This window comes from Rhinatrema bivittatum, chromosome 9, assembly GCF_901001135.1.
Source record: "Rhinatrema bivittatum chromosome 9, aRhiBiv1.1, whole genome shotgun sequence".
Lineage (NCBI taxonomy): Eukaryota > Metazoa > Chordata > Amphibia > Gymnophiona > Rhinatrematidae > Rhinatrema > Rhinatrema bivittatum.
Genome location: NC_042623.1, coordinates 33615187 through 33630946, shown reverse-complemented (window position 1 = coordinate 33630946; position 15760 = coordinate 33615187). Strand labels below are relative to the sequence as shown.

General features: G+C 45.4%; 1 protein-coding gene across 2 annotated transcripts in view; it reads right to left on the bottom strand.

The window, feature by feature from the left end:
• Nucleotides 1-245: 245 nt before the first annotated feature.
• Nucleotides 246-15760, bottom strand: part of ADM2 (adrenomedullin 2) — a 41211-nt gene continuing 25696 nt past the window's right edge. For both annotated transcript variants that reach the window (XM_029615647.1, XM_029615646.1), the window contains exon 3: nucleotides 246-755. In XM_029615647.1, the coding sequence (XP_029471507.1) occupies nucleotides 428-755 (328 nt within the window). In that variant the 3' untranslated portion in view covers nucleotides 246-427. The remainder of the gene's footprint in view (nucleotides 756-15760) is intronic.

Genomic DNA, 15760 nt, shown 5'->3' with positions numbered 1-15760 from the left:
GCCACCTTTTCCAAGCCTTTCCTTCCTCCTCACCTAATCCTTTCTCCCTCCATGCCTTTCCCCGCCTTCACCTCTCCTCTGTCCCTTCATGCCTTCCTATCGCCTCCCCTCGCCTTCACCTGAGCCCCTCTTGCTCTATGCTTTCCCCCCTCCTTCCATATCCTTCCACCTTTAGTCAGACCGTGTTAGGAACAGGCTGGATGCCACAGCGGGGATGGGATGGAAATAGGACACAGAGACTGGTAAACGGTTTGGTGATTTACTCTATGAGCTATTCAATAAAGACTGAAGTTCAGCAGAGAGGAGCTAAGCATACAGATGGCTGGGCAGCAGGTTAGCACTGCTCCAAGCTCACACAGAAGAGTAAGAAGCTTGACCCCCTGGTCCCTCTGGGGCCCTGCCGGCCTGGGCATGCAGGCCGCGACACTCATCCATAGCTGTGGGGGCTGTGGGGGCTGATGCGGGAGGAGTCCTCACGACCCGACTGCCCCACCAGCTGCCACAGCCGGTGGCTCAGGTTCTGGACCTGACACGTGCCCAGCACACAGGCCACGCGCATCATATGGGGGCGATGGTGTGCGTTTCTCTTCTCTCGGAAGTGCGGCCAAGTGTTGGGGAGCAAGCGCGAAGGCCGCGGTCCGGGCGCTGCTGCCTTGTCCGCTCTTGTCTCTGTGGCAGCCCACGTGTGGTTGAGCAACTGGGTCAGCAGTCTTCCTTGTGGGTGCCCATCCTCCGTCACGTTGCCGGTGGGTTCCCTGAGACAAAGGACAGGAGAGGGAGAGAGAGAGCAAAACGCCGTGACAAACTACTCGCTGCATGCACAAAACAAGGAAAAAACTTTAGTACATCTGGCCCATGCAGCATGCTTAACAGGCGCTATATGCACGTGATCACAAACCACGTTTGTGCGCAGACACGTCGCAATGCGTAAAACGGTGTTTTACATGCAGAAATGGCCTTTTACAGAACTGCGGGGAAAACCAACGCACCTATGTCCTGTTTGCACGTTCGTTTACTGGATTGAATAGAGGCATTGGGAGTGGTTCGGATTTACGAACATGCTTTATAAAATTTGACCGTACACGCGTTAAGTTTTCAGGAAAATGTTGTGTGCACCTAACAGCAGGCGTAACTTGTGTGGGGGAGGGTTTTTTTAGAATAATTTTCATAGCAGATTTACGCATGCTAGTTGACTTTGAACACTGGTATAACCTTATGTGCGATGTTTGGAAATTACTCTCCCTTTGGAAACACGCAGTCGGGACATTCACTATAGCAGGGGGGGTCTCAAGTCATTTGGGCGTTTCAGGATATCCACAGTGAATATGCATGAGCTAGATCTGCATGCACTGCCTCCTTTGCATGCAAATCCATCTCATGCATATTCATTGAGGATATCCTGAAAACTTGGCCTGTTTGTGGCTCTCAAGGACCAGCATTGGCTGCCCCTGGGCTATTTAATCTTTAGGACAAAAAAGCTGAAGGCCTTTTCATTCCCTCAGGCATATTGGTCAGATACTTGATACAGTTTGTGATTTGGGGCTGTTCACTCACATAGGAAAGACAGGATATTGATATATTTGTAATCTAAGCCAGAGGTTCCTAAATCTGTCCTGGGGGACCCCAGTCACTCAGGTTTTCAGGATATCCACAATGAATATGCATGAGATAAAATGTGCATGCTATAGAAGCACTGCATGCAAATTCTATAGCATGCAAATGAGGTTCTCCAGGACAGGTTTGGGAACAACTGTATTAGAGTATAACTAATCTTTTTTTAATAGTTCCACTGTTTATTTATGATGCCAGTTTTTGTACATCATTTTTAACTGAGATTGTATTTTACATTTCTTTTGTACTCTGCCTAGAACAAACTATTTTGGATTGGCAGACTAGAAATTTTAGAAATAAATAATTAATTCAACCTGTTTATATACGTACAGAATTCTCCTGCATACACAGATTAAAAAAAAATTGTTAAAACCTCAATGAATATGTTACAAAATGGAAGAAGAAATGGCACGGAACAAGTTATTTACTGTTAAAAAAAAAAGGTTTCACAACTTCTTTATGACCTTTATTTCTACATATTAAGTGGACTGATATTGCACCTACAATACTTTGTTCACAGAATAGAAGAAAATCTGTAAAGCTTAGGTGAGAATCAAGTCAGTGGTCCCCAAATTAGGAAAGTTTGAAGATCCTCAGACGGGGTAGAGAGGTTTGAGGGTCCTCAAAGAAGTGTGCTGAAGGTTCCTGGGCGTGTGGAATCCTCAGAGCAGTGCACAGAAGGTTTCTGATGCCGTTGGAAGGTAGAAAGTTTGATTCGCAGAGCAATGCATGGAAGGTTCCAGATGGGAACTTTTGAGTTGTGGTCACCCTGATATTGCTGTTGATTAGTGGGGGGAGGGTGGGAGGAAAGAGGAAGGAATAATGCATATCATATAGTAACATAGGAATGTGATGACCTGTCTTGTCTGTCCATCCAAATAACTGCTCAGCTTCACCATCCCTACCGCTTCCTCAGTGATTCCTTGTATTTCTCCCATGCTATCTTGAATTCAGAAACTGTCTTCGTCTCCATTGCCCCCACAGGGAGTTTGACCATGCATCCACTACCCTTTATGTAAAAAAAAAAAAAAAAATGTCCTTAGTTACTCCTGTATCTACCCGCTGTCACCCTCCTCCCATCAACTTTCTCTGTTCCACCTCATCCCTGCTAATCCACACTATCTCTCTCTCTCTGCCGCCACCACCATTTTTCCCCCTCTGGGGAAGGCCCTGGCATTCATCACCTTCTTTCCTCCCTCCCAGACCCCCCAGCACTCTCCTTGCTCCCCATCCCCTTATAAATCACAGCTCAGAAACCTGTGCACCTGCACTCTATTCTCAGCTGAGTCCCACGTCCTGGAATCACAGCAGCAGTTTCTCCCCACATACAGTGTGTGTGTGCTCCAGGCTTAATCTCCCCTACCTGCAGGCTTGCTGACGGGAAGTGACTGGAGCAGTAAACTGACAGGCCCTGAGCCTTTCACGGTTTCCCCAGAGACCAGCAATTGAAACAAATTTCCTGAGTCTCTCTGGGACAAATCCTTAGTGTTCCTAGGTATGAGGATGGGAAGGTTTCGGGATCCTGAGAGCACAGAAGATTCCTGTCAAGGAGGAAGGCAGGTTTGGAGATTCTCAGAGCAGTGCACAGAACTAGGGATAGGAAGCTCCAAAACTGGAGTTCTGGTTTTCAGGATATCCACAATGATTATGCATGAGGTATATTTGCATGCATTGCCTCCATTGATATATGTATATCACATGCATATTCATTGTGTTTGTCCTGATAAGCATAACGGTTTGTGGCACTCCAGGACAGGCGTTACCTACCCCTGGCATAGAAAGTTCCTGACAGGGAACTAGAAGATGATCGCAGATAAGTATCATAAGATCTACCTGGTTTACCCATTCTTGATGCAATACCACAAAACTTGAGAGGGATGGAAAGTCTGACACTCCTCAGCGCGATATGCATGCTGTCAAGACAAACTGACCTCACTACTGTGTTGCGCTATATTCCTTGCAGAGATTATTTAAAGTTAAGATGGTTGAAGTTTTGCCCCAGTCAGTCAGGCACTGTCATCAGACAAGATCACTACTTGCTTATTTTTATTTATTTCAAAAGATGTTTAATCCACACCCTCCAGAAGTTCAGAGCAGGCTACGACCTATTACTTCCATGACTCTGACTCCGACTCCAGGGGCTGGGAAGCCATCAGAGATTTCCTCTGTGATCATCACAGCCAAGAGCCACTGGACACTAAACCAGGGGTGTCAAACTGCAATCCTGGAAGGCCAGTCTGATTTTCAGGATGTTTCTACTGAATATGCATGAGATATATTTGTATACAACTGATGCACAAACAGGCCATGCATGCATATTCATTAGGGATTTTGAAAACCAAACCAGTTTGCTACTCTCAAGGAATGCAGTTCGATACCCTTGTGACTAAGCTGTGCCCCAAGCAGATGGAGGTTCTGTGTCCAAGGTCCAGGAGATCCCATGAGCCGCCTGACTGCCAGAGGGAGAGAAGAGCCTTGGAGGCTCTGTTTGGTTTCTCAGGAGACTCCACCACTGTAATTAACACTGACCTTGTCCCCTCTGCAGAGTCATCCCTCCCTAATGATGGGGCCTGAGCAGCGTTTTCCCAGAGAGGGAAAAGCCCCTGAGGATTTGCGAGGTAACTGTCATGAGAGTGTCACTTCCCACAGGGAGGGAGGAAAAAGTCAGCGGAGGCCACAGTCAAAAATCAAAGCTGAGCCCCGCTGCACAAAATGGAAACATGAACCAGCAGAGCGGCTAGGGAAAGGGAATAACAACCATGAAGCTCGGTATAGAAAAATGTGAAATAAATAAATAAATAAATTATCAGGATGACAAATACTGAAAAACGCAAACTTTCCAGACTTCTGCAGGAGGGGATTCGAAAGCTCACAGCTTTAATCATTGCTTAGCCTCAGATTACGGTGAGCCAGCTGCTTTTAGTGAAGAATAGTTTTTAGCTGGGGTAATTTGGCATTGGTTTAAAGTGAGAAGATTCTGTTCCATGGAACAATGGAATAATTTATTTCATGAGGTGAGAGATCACCCTCTCAAGTGAGGGGAAAAAGTAGATGGAGAAAAAACAAACCTCACTTTCCTCCCTCTTCTCCTAACTCTCTCCTTACCTTTCTTCTCCAACATCCCTCTTTTTCTGCCTTCTCACCTCCTTCCCTCCCCTCTACCTTCTCTTTTTCTACCATTCATAAGTCCCTCATCTCCCTTCACCTCCCTCACCTTCTTCTTCCCTCTCCCTCCTTCCTAACCCCTATCTTCTTTCTTTCTCTCCATCCCGCATCTTCCTCCCTACACTCAGTGCCCCTGGCCAGAAGATGAGTGCAGCCCCTGTGATAGCCTCCCTTCCCTCCCCCCTACCACCAGGTGATACACCCATAGCCCTTGCCAGAGCTGAGTTACATCCCCTGGGAAAGTTCCACCTACTCCCTGCCCCTGATGAGCAGGAGCGCACAGCTGCACTAATAAATAAAGCCTCAAACATGGCCCTACCTGCATTTATCCTAGGTTAGGGATACAATTTGTTCAAAAGTACTTGACTATCTTTTAGTCTTTTTGGAAAATAAACTCTTGTATCTGATTTCTGCCCAGCATTCAAACACATCCAGCACTAGCCCCCCCCTGCAGCCTCGGAGTCATAAGCAGCTTCAGGGTGGCAACAGAACACCACAAGCCGATGCAAGCAAACTCTGACACAGCAAAACTGCGTCCCCATGTGCCAGTGACCACACTGAGGAAGAAAGTGCAGCCAAGAACCCTAACGTCCTACGTGTGGCATGAAGGGCAGATTAGTGCGTGCATGCCGCGTACGTATTACCAAAGAAGGTAGATTAGCATGTGACATTAGTGTGTGTGTGTGATACGTGCCACTCTGTATGAAAGAAAGAAAGGAGACGAGGAACAAGGGGAAAGAAAGAGAGAGAATGAATGGAAGAGGAGGGCCGGTGAGTGAAGCAGGGGGAAGGGAGAGCTGAGGTGGCGCAGACCTGCAGTTCCTCACGTACTCGCGCGATCCTGAGAGCTTTGTGGGAAGCCGGGCGGATTACGGAAAAGAGCTCCTGCCGCGGCCGCACAGGTCGCGCGCTCTGTGTGTTTGCTCTGCCGCGGGAGGAAAGGAGAAAGAATCCCCCAGCCGGCACTTTCCCACCTCTGCCCGTCAGGGGGGCCAGCTGTTCCGACCGTCCCGCAGCATCATTTAGAAGTGCTCGCCTCCCCCACCTTTTATGCTGCGCATCTAAAACCAAACTGGTTATAGCGGGAGCCCCTGGCTGGGCCTGAGCTCTACTCCGGAGAGGTCAGGAGTACACCCGTGTCCATTCCGGGGATGAGAAATACACACGAAACGCCCCCAGCAGCCCGCGTTCGTGCAAAGTCCGTGCGGCACTGTTTACCCGCCGTCTTTGCACCGGTTCTCCAAGGGAAAGTTCACCAGGGCTTGCACTTTGCAGAATTGCCCAGGTTACAAAGGAGGCCTTGCGCCCGCTTTATGTGCGGGGGGCGGCGGTGCTAGAAAAGCACGGGTACGGAATTGAAAATGCCGTTTTACCCGCCTACTCCTTCCCGCCCTAACCACCACCGCCCCCCGGAATGTTGCAGAATGGCGCGCAGATATAGCGCCGTAAATTCCAGACGGCCAATATATACAAGTAAAATGCTTTTCACCCACCTACATAAGTTTGAAAATGGCCATCTGGGAAGGCCATTTTCAAAGGTTTGGGGGTTTTTTTAACTTAGGTTTTATTAAATGTTTCCGTCATACAAAGCAAACAGGCAAACATCTTACACATACAATACAAATTATTACCCCCTAACTAAACAAACCAGTTCTCCACCCCCCCCCCATTCTCTAATTCCCTCCAACCCAAAAGGCATTTCTGAAGGATAAAACAATGTGTTCTTATGTAATGTTTTATGTGCAGAAATGGCTTTTCACAAAATTGCTCGCAGGAAAATGTGCACATATGTTCTCTTTTATGTGAATACTAGCCGTTAAGCCTGTAACAACGCACTACATTAAAAAAAAAATTTCAGTCCATTTCCTTCCCTCTCCCCCCTCTAGTTTCCCTCCCTCTATCCTCCCTCCCCTCAGTCACTCCCTCCTCCCTCCCCTCAGTCACAAACGGAAGATCTCCGGGGGAGGTCCCTCCCTCCCTCGCGCGCGCCGCCGCCACCACTCCTCGCCACCGCCATGTTTTCAAAGAGCTGACGCTCTGCTCTGACCGACGTGTTCGCCCGCACATGCGCGGTAGAGCTGCTCTCTACTGCGCATTTGCGGCACGTCGGTCAAGCCTCATTTATCTAATAGAATCCTAGCCTCAGCAGAGCAGCCCCAGAGGCAAAGCTGGGGAGGGGCTTGCACTTATTCTCTTACATTTAGAGTTTCAAAAGTACATTTTCATAGGAAATCTGTGCAGATGTTTTAGCAGGTGTCACTTTTGCAGGTAGATTTAACATAAGAACATAAGATTTGCATACTGTCTCAGACCAAAGAGCCATCAAGCCTAGTATCCTGTTTCCAACAGTGGCCAGTCCAGGTCACAAATACTTGGCAGGGTTCCTACGTTCAATAGATTCCATGCTGCTTTATCCCAGGGATAAGCAGTGGATTTCCTCCTAGTTATTTTTCCCTGTTTTTTGTAACTTTCTCACATCCTAAATATTGTTATTATACCTGTTAAGTTTCATTCTATATGTGACGTTGAATTGGGAAATGTTTTACTATGTTACTCTCTGCCTTTACTCACATTGTTAATTGTAAACCGGGTTGATGTGATTCCATCATGAAACTCGGTATAATAAAAATAATAAATAAATAAATAAATAAATTTCCCTAAGTTCACCTTAATAATTTAGAAACCAAACCAAACATATTTGTGCCTAACTGTAAACCGTTGTGATGGTGCACTACTAAACGACGGTATAGAAAAGTTTTTAAATAAATAAATAAATAATGGTTTATGGACTTTTTTTTCCCAGGAACTTGACTAAACCTTTTTTAAACCCAGCTACACTACCATCTTTCATCACATCCTCTGGCAACAAATTCCAAAGTTTAATTATGCTTTAAGTAAAAAATTATTTTCACCTATTCGTCTTAAATGTATCACGTAGTAACTTCATTGAATGTCCCCTAGTCTTCATACTTTTTGAAAGAGTAAACAACCAATTTACATTTGCCAGTTCCACTCCTCTCATTATTTTATAGACCTCTATCATATCTCCACTCAGCCTTCTCTTCTCCAAACTGAAAAGCCCTAGCCTCTTTAACCTTTCTTCATAGGGAAATCATTCCATCCCCTTTATCATTTTGGTTGCCCTTCTCTGTACCTTTTCTAATTCTGCTGTCTATTTTTAGATGCAGTGACCAGAACTGCACACAATACTCAAGATGAGGTTGCACCATGGAGCAATATAGAGGCATTATAATATTCTCTATTTTATTCTTCATTCCTTTCCTAATAATTCCTAGCATTCTATTTACTTTCTTGGCCACTGCCGCACACAAAGCAGAAGATTTCAACATATTATCAATGCTGAGGTACATATTTAAAGTCTAAACAGCTAAGTTACTTTCAGGCCGATACACTGTTAACCCACATTTGGACGCACGTTTTCGATGCGCTAGCTTTACCCCTTATTCAGTAAGGGGTAATAGCGCATTGAAAACGCGTGTCCAACCCCCCCGAGACTAATAGCGCCCGCAACATGCAAATGCATGTTGATGGCCCTATTAGTCATTCCCGCGTGATACAATAAGTAAAATGTGCAGCCAAGCCGCACATTTTACTTTAAGAAATTAGCGCCTACCCAAAGGTAGGCGTTAATTTCTGCCGGCGCCGGGGAAGTGCACAGAAAAGCAGTAAAAACTACTTTTCTGTGCACCCAACGACTTAATATCATGGTGATAGTAAGTCGGAGGTCCCAAAAGTTAAAAAAAGTTAAAAATTTAAAAAAAAATAAATTTAAAATCAGCCCGCGGCTCGCGGGTTGAAAACCAGACGCTCAATTTTGCCAGCGTCCAGTTTCCAAACCCGTGGCTGTCAGCGGGCTTGATAACCGACGCCGGCAAAATTGAGCGTCGGCTATCAAACCCGCTGACAGCCGCCGCTCCTGTCCAAAAAGAGGCGCTAGGGATGTGCTAGTGTCCCTAGCGCCTCTTTTTACCGCGGGCCCTAATTTAAATATTTTGTTTTACTGTATCACGCGCACAGGACACTGGCCTGTGTGCACGCCAGGAGAGCAGGCGCTCTCCCGCGAACTTTACTGTATCGGCCTGTAAGTTACGTGGATATTCAGTGGCATAGCTATGCCACTGAATATCCGAATAGAAGTCGCCACTTAGCTGGATAAGTTGTATCCGTCTAAGTAACGCATAACTTACCCAGCTAAATCTAAATATTGCTACTTAGCTGTATAAGTTATCCAGCTAAGTAGTGCCGCCTCGATCCGCCCACTGCCTGCCCACAAAGTTCTCTGGCTAAGTCTAGCAGTCGCTGAACTCATCCGGCTATCTGCTGGCTGAATAAGAGGCCCAATTATGCCTAGATCCTTTTCTTGGATGATGACTCCCAAAATGGATCCTTGCTTTAGGTAGCTATAATTTGGGTTGCTCTTCCCTTCATGCTTCACTTTGCACTTGTCCACGTTAAAGGCGCATTTGCTCTGATGCAGCGAGCAGCCAATTTCTAGCGGAAGGAGGAGGTGGCACAAGCATAGCATGCCACACAACGCGGGAGGTGCTTGCAGGAGATGGCACTGGTCCATGCACCTCTGCCACCTTGTGCTTGCAAGCTCCGCTATTATCTCTTCCTCATCGGAAACCCCACTACATCTTGCTACCAGCAGTCTTCACTGCTTTGCCTCAGAGCCTCTGCTGCAGCCTCCTAGTTTGGAACTCCTCGTACTGTGGCTCGGAATTCAGAAGCCCCCACCATCACTGGGGCCTACGTGCCTGGGAGTCCCCACCACCACTGAAGGATCCCTCTCTCTAAAGCCAGGGCCTGCTGACTTAGCAGCCTCCTCCACCACCATCATCATCACTATGGCCACTGAGGCTGGGGTCTGCTGCCTGCCTGAGAGCCCCCTCACCACCACTGAAGCTGCTTCCCCCCACTGCATGTGTGGCAGCCTCTGCCACCTGAAAGAAAGACTGGGAGACAGTTACAGGTAGGAAATATGTTTTGTATGGCAGGAGGTGTCATGTTGGAGTCTCGCATCCCCCAGAAAAACAATATTACTAATGGTGGTGGTGTCTTTTTTTTTTTTTTTTTGGGAGGAATGAGGCCAAGAAGTGTTTTGGTGGGGACTCATAATGCAAACTGCAGTGCATTACTGAAGAGTAATGAATTGTGAAAACTGGTCGCTTTATTCTTGCTCAGAGTAGGTTGGGTGGAAATATCGGGACAGCCAGCCTTGACTTTTGCCCAGGGTCCGAGAATCACTAAGACTGTCCCTGACACCTAGAGCCTGTTACTACGGATTGGAGTGCTCATTGCTGATTATATTGTGGTTATTGTCTAATTATTTCTGCTTGTATTTGTATCAAATAGTAATTCCTTTGCTTCCCTGCTTTGGTGGAAGGTTCAAGATTGTTTAGTCCCTCTACATAGCAAAACTGAAATTGCTTTTCACACTCTTAGCAAGCAATGGGGTTATGATGCGCAGCTCAACAGAAGCAGATTCAGGGGCAATATTAGAAAATATTTCTTCACAAAAAGAGAGGTAGATGCATGGAAAGGCCTCCTTGGGTAGGCAGTGGAGGCAAAATAGTACCAGGAACTCGAGAACACATGGGACAAGCACAGAGGATCCTTAGTACAGGAACTCGAGAACACATGGGACAAGCACAGAGGATCCTTAGTACAGGAACTCGAGAACGCATGAGACAAGCACAAAGGATCCTTAGTACAGGAACTCGAGAACGCATGGGACAAGCACAGAGGATCCTTAGTACAGGAACTCGAGAACACATGGGACAAGCACAGAGGATCCTTAGTACAGGAACTCGAGAACACATGGGACAAGCACAGAGGATCCTTAGTACAGGAACTCGAGAACGCATGAGACAAGCACAGAGGATCCTTAGTACAGGAACTCGAGAACGCATGGGACAAGCACAGAGGATCCTTAGTACAGGAACTCGAGAACACATGGGACAAGCACAGAGGATCCTTAGTACAGGAACTCGAGAACGCATGGGACAAGCACAGAGGATCCTTAGTACAGGAACTCGAGAACGCATGGGACAAGCACAGAGGATCCTTAGTACAGGAACTCGAGAACGCATGGGACAAGCACAGAGGATCCTTAGTACAGGAACTCGAGAACGCATGGGACAAGCACAGAGGATCCTTAGTACAGGAACTCCAGAATGCATGGGACAAGCACAGAGGATCCTTAGTACAGGAACTCCAGAATGCATGGGACAAGCACAGAGGATCCTTAGTACAGGAACTCCAGAATGCATGGGACAAGCACAGAGGATCCTTAGTACAGGAACTCCAGAATGCATGGAACAAGCACAGAGGATCCTTAGTACAGGAACTCCAGAATGCATGGGACAAGCACAGAGGATCCTTAGTACAGGAACTCGAGAACGCATGGGACAAGCACAGAGGATCCTTAGTACAGGAACTCCAGAATGCATGGGACAAGCACAGAGGATCCTTAGTACAGGAACTGAAGAATGCATGGGACAAGCACAGAGGATCCTTAGTACAGGAACTCGAGAATGCATGGGACAAGCACAGAGGATCCTTAGTACAGGAACTCGAGAATGCATGGGACAAGCACAGAGGATCCTTAGTACAGGAACTCGAGAACGCATGGGACAAGCACAGAGGATCCTTAGTACAGGAACTGAAGAATGCATGGGACAAGCACAGAGGATCCTTAGTACAGGAACTCGAGAACGCATGGAACAAGCACAGAGGATCCTTAGTACAGGAACTCCAGAATGCATGGGACAAGCACAGAGGATCCTTAGTACAGGAACTGAAGAATGCATGGGACAAGCACAGAGGATCCTTAGTACAGGAACTCGAGAATGCATGGGACAAGCACAGAGGATCCTTAGTACAGGAACTCCAGAATGCATGGGACAAGCACAGAGGATCCTTAGTACAGGAACTCGAGAACGCATGGGACAAGCACAGAGGATCCTTAGTACAGGAACTGAAGAATGCATGGGACAAGCACAGAGGATCCTTAGTACAGGAACTCGAGAACGCATGGAACAAGCACAGAGGATCCTTAGTACAGGAACTGAAGAATGCATGGGACAAGCACAGAGGATCCTTAGTACAGGAACTGAAGAATGCATGGGACAAGCACAGAGGATCCTTAGTACAGGAACTCGAGAACGCATGGGACAAGCACAGAGGATCCTTAGTACAGGAACTCCAGAATGCATGGAACAAGCACAGAGGATCCTTAGTACAGGAACTGAAGAATGCATGGGACAAGCACAGAGGATCCTTAGTACAGGAACTGAAGAATGCATGGGACAAGCACAGAGGATCCTTAGTACAGGAACTCGAGAACGCATGGGACAAGCACAGAGGATCCTTAGTGCAGGAACTCCAGAATGCATGGAACAAGCACAGAGGATCCTTAGTACAGGAACTCGAGAATGCATGGGACAAGCACAGAGGATCCTTAGTACAGGAACTCCAGAATGCATGGGACAAGCACAGAGGATCCTTAGTACAGGAACTCCAGAATGCATGGAACAAGCACAGAGGATCCTTAGTACAGGAACTGAAGAATGCATGGGACAAGCACAGAGGATCCTTAGTACAGGAACTCCAGAATGCATGGGACAAGCACAGAGGATCCTTAGTACAGGAACTCGAGAACGCATGGGACAAGCACAGAGGATCCTTAGTACAGGAACTGAAGAATGCATGGGACAAGCACAGAGGATCCTTAGTACAGGAACTCGAGAACGCATGGGACAAGCACATAGGATCCTTAGTACAGGAACTCGAGAATGCATGGGACAAGCACAGAGGATCCTTAGTACAGGAACTCGAGAACGCATGGGACAAGCACATAGGATCCTTAGTACAGGAACTCGAGAATGCATGGGACAAGCACAGAGGATCCTTAGTAGAGGAACTCGAGAACGCATGGGACAAGCACAGAGGATCCTTAGTACAGGAACTCGAGAACGCATGGGACAAGCACATAGGATCCTTAGTACAGGAACTCGAGAACGCATGGGACAAGCACAGAGGATCCTTAGTACAGGAACTCGAGAACGCATGGGACAAGCACAGAGGATCCTTAGTACAGGAACTCGAGAACGCATGGGACAAGCACAGAGGATCCTTAGTACAGGAACTCGAGAATGCATGGGACAAGCACAGAGGATCCTTAGTTGCAGAAAACCAAGGATTAAGATGAAGATTGTTAAAAGAAGAGCGTCCCCTGTGTCTAATTACAGAATAAATACCAGCTTCAGACGGTAATAAAGAGAGAGGTTTATTAATACAGATAAGTAAATAGAGGAAGGCGGATAATTCCTCTAGGAGCAGAAAAATACAGAAAGAATTTAGTACAAGCAAAGGTGTACAAGGTCTGTTTAAAATCTGCTCAGAGCTCTTAACGTGTGCATCAGCTTATAAAGGGTCTGGGGTCTGCTATTATCAGTCATCTGCATAATCCACACCCTTTACCTTTAATAGCCAATCGATATATATTTTAACATGTGTACTTTAGCTTGCTCTCACTATAGGCCACAGGCCTCTTCTTATCAGTTAGAATAACAAACTTAGTTCCATCCTTCCAGGAATGATGTCATCTGTGCTGGATAATTCTCTGGCAAGTTCAGTAATCAGTGCTTCATAGTGCTATAACTACGTATGTGCAGGATATATGCAGTGCACTATTCTACAAGATCCAGAATAATTTGCAGTATACCACAGGAAGAGAAAATGAACAGACTAGATTGGTCATTATCTTCCATCATATTCTGTCTTTCTTTCTTTATAAAATCTCCTTTTTATTGGGAAATATATCCATAGAAAAGAGCATTAACTAGGTTCTGAGGTGTGGGGAGTGATGGAAAGCTCTGTCAAACTGGAGAACACTGGAAACGAGAATGCTAGAGTTTCCAGCAAAATCTTGGAAGTTATGTTTGTGGCTTCCTCTTGGAAGTCACATGTGCCACCTGACCCAGAAGGCTCACCACCTTCTTATAGAGTAGAAAATTATTTAACCTTTAACTCTAAACTTGGACTTTTTAGTGGAGACTCCAGCACTGTAATTCTACTTTCTTTATCTGCCCTGTTTCCTAAACTACCTTTATTGTCTGGGATGTTTTGTCCCAGTGGCATACTTTTGTCTCGTTTCTTTCAATCTTTTGTTTATTAAGACTGAGAAAAATTCAAAACATCAAACAGGAACATTATACAACTAACAAACAATGAATCCAGTTGACAAAAGTACAGAGTGAAAGCCCTTAAATTGATAAATGTAAGAATAGTCAGAGAGATACAACAAGCAACCCAATCCCTAAAAGACCCATAGAAAACCATTTCTATGAACATAAATGGGATTCAGACTTGCAAATGGCCTGATCTAATGTGCAGGTTTAGAAAAGCACTTACAACATCTCAGTGTGTACCACCCATCTTGATATCCAATATAAAATCCTTTATCCCTTTGATTTTACCTTTGCCATTATACCCAGGACATGGAAAGAGACTCCTCATACATGCTGGTTGCACACGTAGGCATATATGGTGGAACTGTGCTCAGATTCAGAGTTCTTGGAAGCAAGTATTACAGGAAGACAGCTTCTGTACACGTGTTCCCTGATGTTGCTTGGTTATAGTTTTGGTCAGTTTAATATGGAGACTTAAAAATATCTACTTTTGGAAGCGAAGTTGGCCAAGGCATCTATGTAGAAGCATATACATCTGCCAAGCCTTGGATTTTAGCATACTAAGATTTGGCATCCTAGAAAGAGAATGCCCAGCTTTCTTAATTAAAGGGGATTTGGCCTCCTTTAATTTAATCTGGTTCCTCTTTTTACGCCAATGCTGAATGGAATGCTTTGACCCTTGCCACCTCTAACAATACATAATATTTATTTATTATTGGCTGAAGAAAACAGAAACAAAAGGAGTTTGAATATAGCTTCTGTTTGTAGCAATGTTTCTAAAGCGTTTAACTGCCTAAGAAAATAATCCTTTTAAGTGTTAAGAAAGTGCTCAAATTGAAGGAAGTAAAAATAACAAAAAAAACAACACCCCCCCCCCCCAGGAATTACCATTTGACCATTCTTAGCTTTAATGGCATTTCTTGAGAGAAACAAAGATCACATCACAAAATCCATAGCTCTACGCGTGCCATCGTCGGTGAACCACTGGAATCTGACTGGACACTCAAATCCGGGGCCAATAAAAGATTGTGGCAGGAGATAAGGAAGCAGGGACCTTTCGAAAGTGACAAACTTTCTCCCAAACAGAAAGCACCATCTGAGCCAGTGGGATTGAATACAAGAAAGATCTTAAGATGATCCCTTATAAAAAAAAAAGAGCACTACCCAGCGTGGAAGGATGAACAGAATGATTTTCAATCTCTGCTCAAAAAGAGGAAAACTAGGATAACCACACTCAGCTGGGGAATCCCAAACAATACCTTTTAAAATTGAGTAAAGCTAAGTTTGGGGAGCACATAACAGCTTATCTGTTAGTCTAGCACATTTACCATTGCAAGTATGTAGAAAGAGGATCCTATTTAATTCAGCAAAGAAGCAATCTGGTGTCATACAGAGACACATGGGAGATACATGTAGCAGTCTCACTGTACATTAATCCTTGTGTTTAGCGATTCATAAGGACCTTCATTTTCATTTTTTTTTCCCTTGTAATTTCAATGTTAGAACAAAAATCAGTGGAAAAAAATATGATTTTGTTATATAAAAACCATGAGAAAAATAATTTTTCCATTGATTTTTCTTTGCTACAGCATTAAATTCCCATGAATAAGTAAAATACAAACTGGAACTGAAGGTCCCTAGAGGTCCTACAATGCATGACCATCCCTTTTCAGGTGAGCTATATAATAGGTGGGAAATTCAGCTTATACAGATCTTTTAGCTGAGTGGGGTATGTTAACCCCCAGAATTTGGAAGCTATCACACTGCCC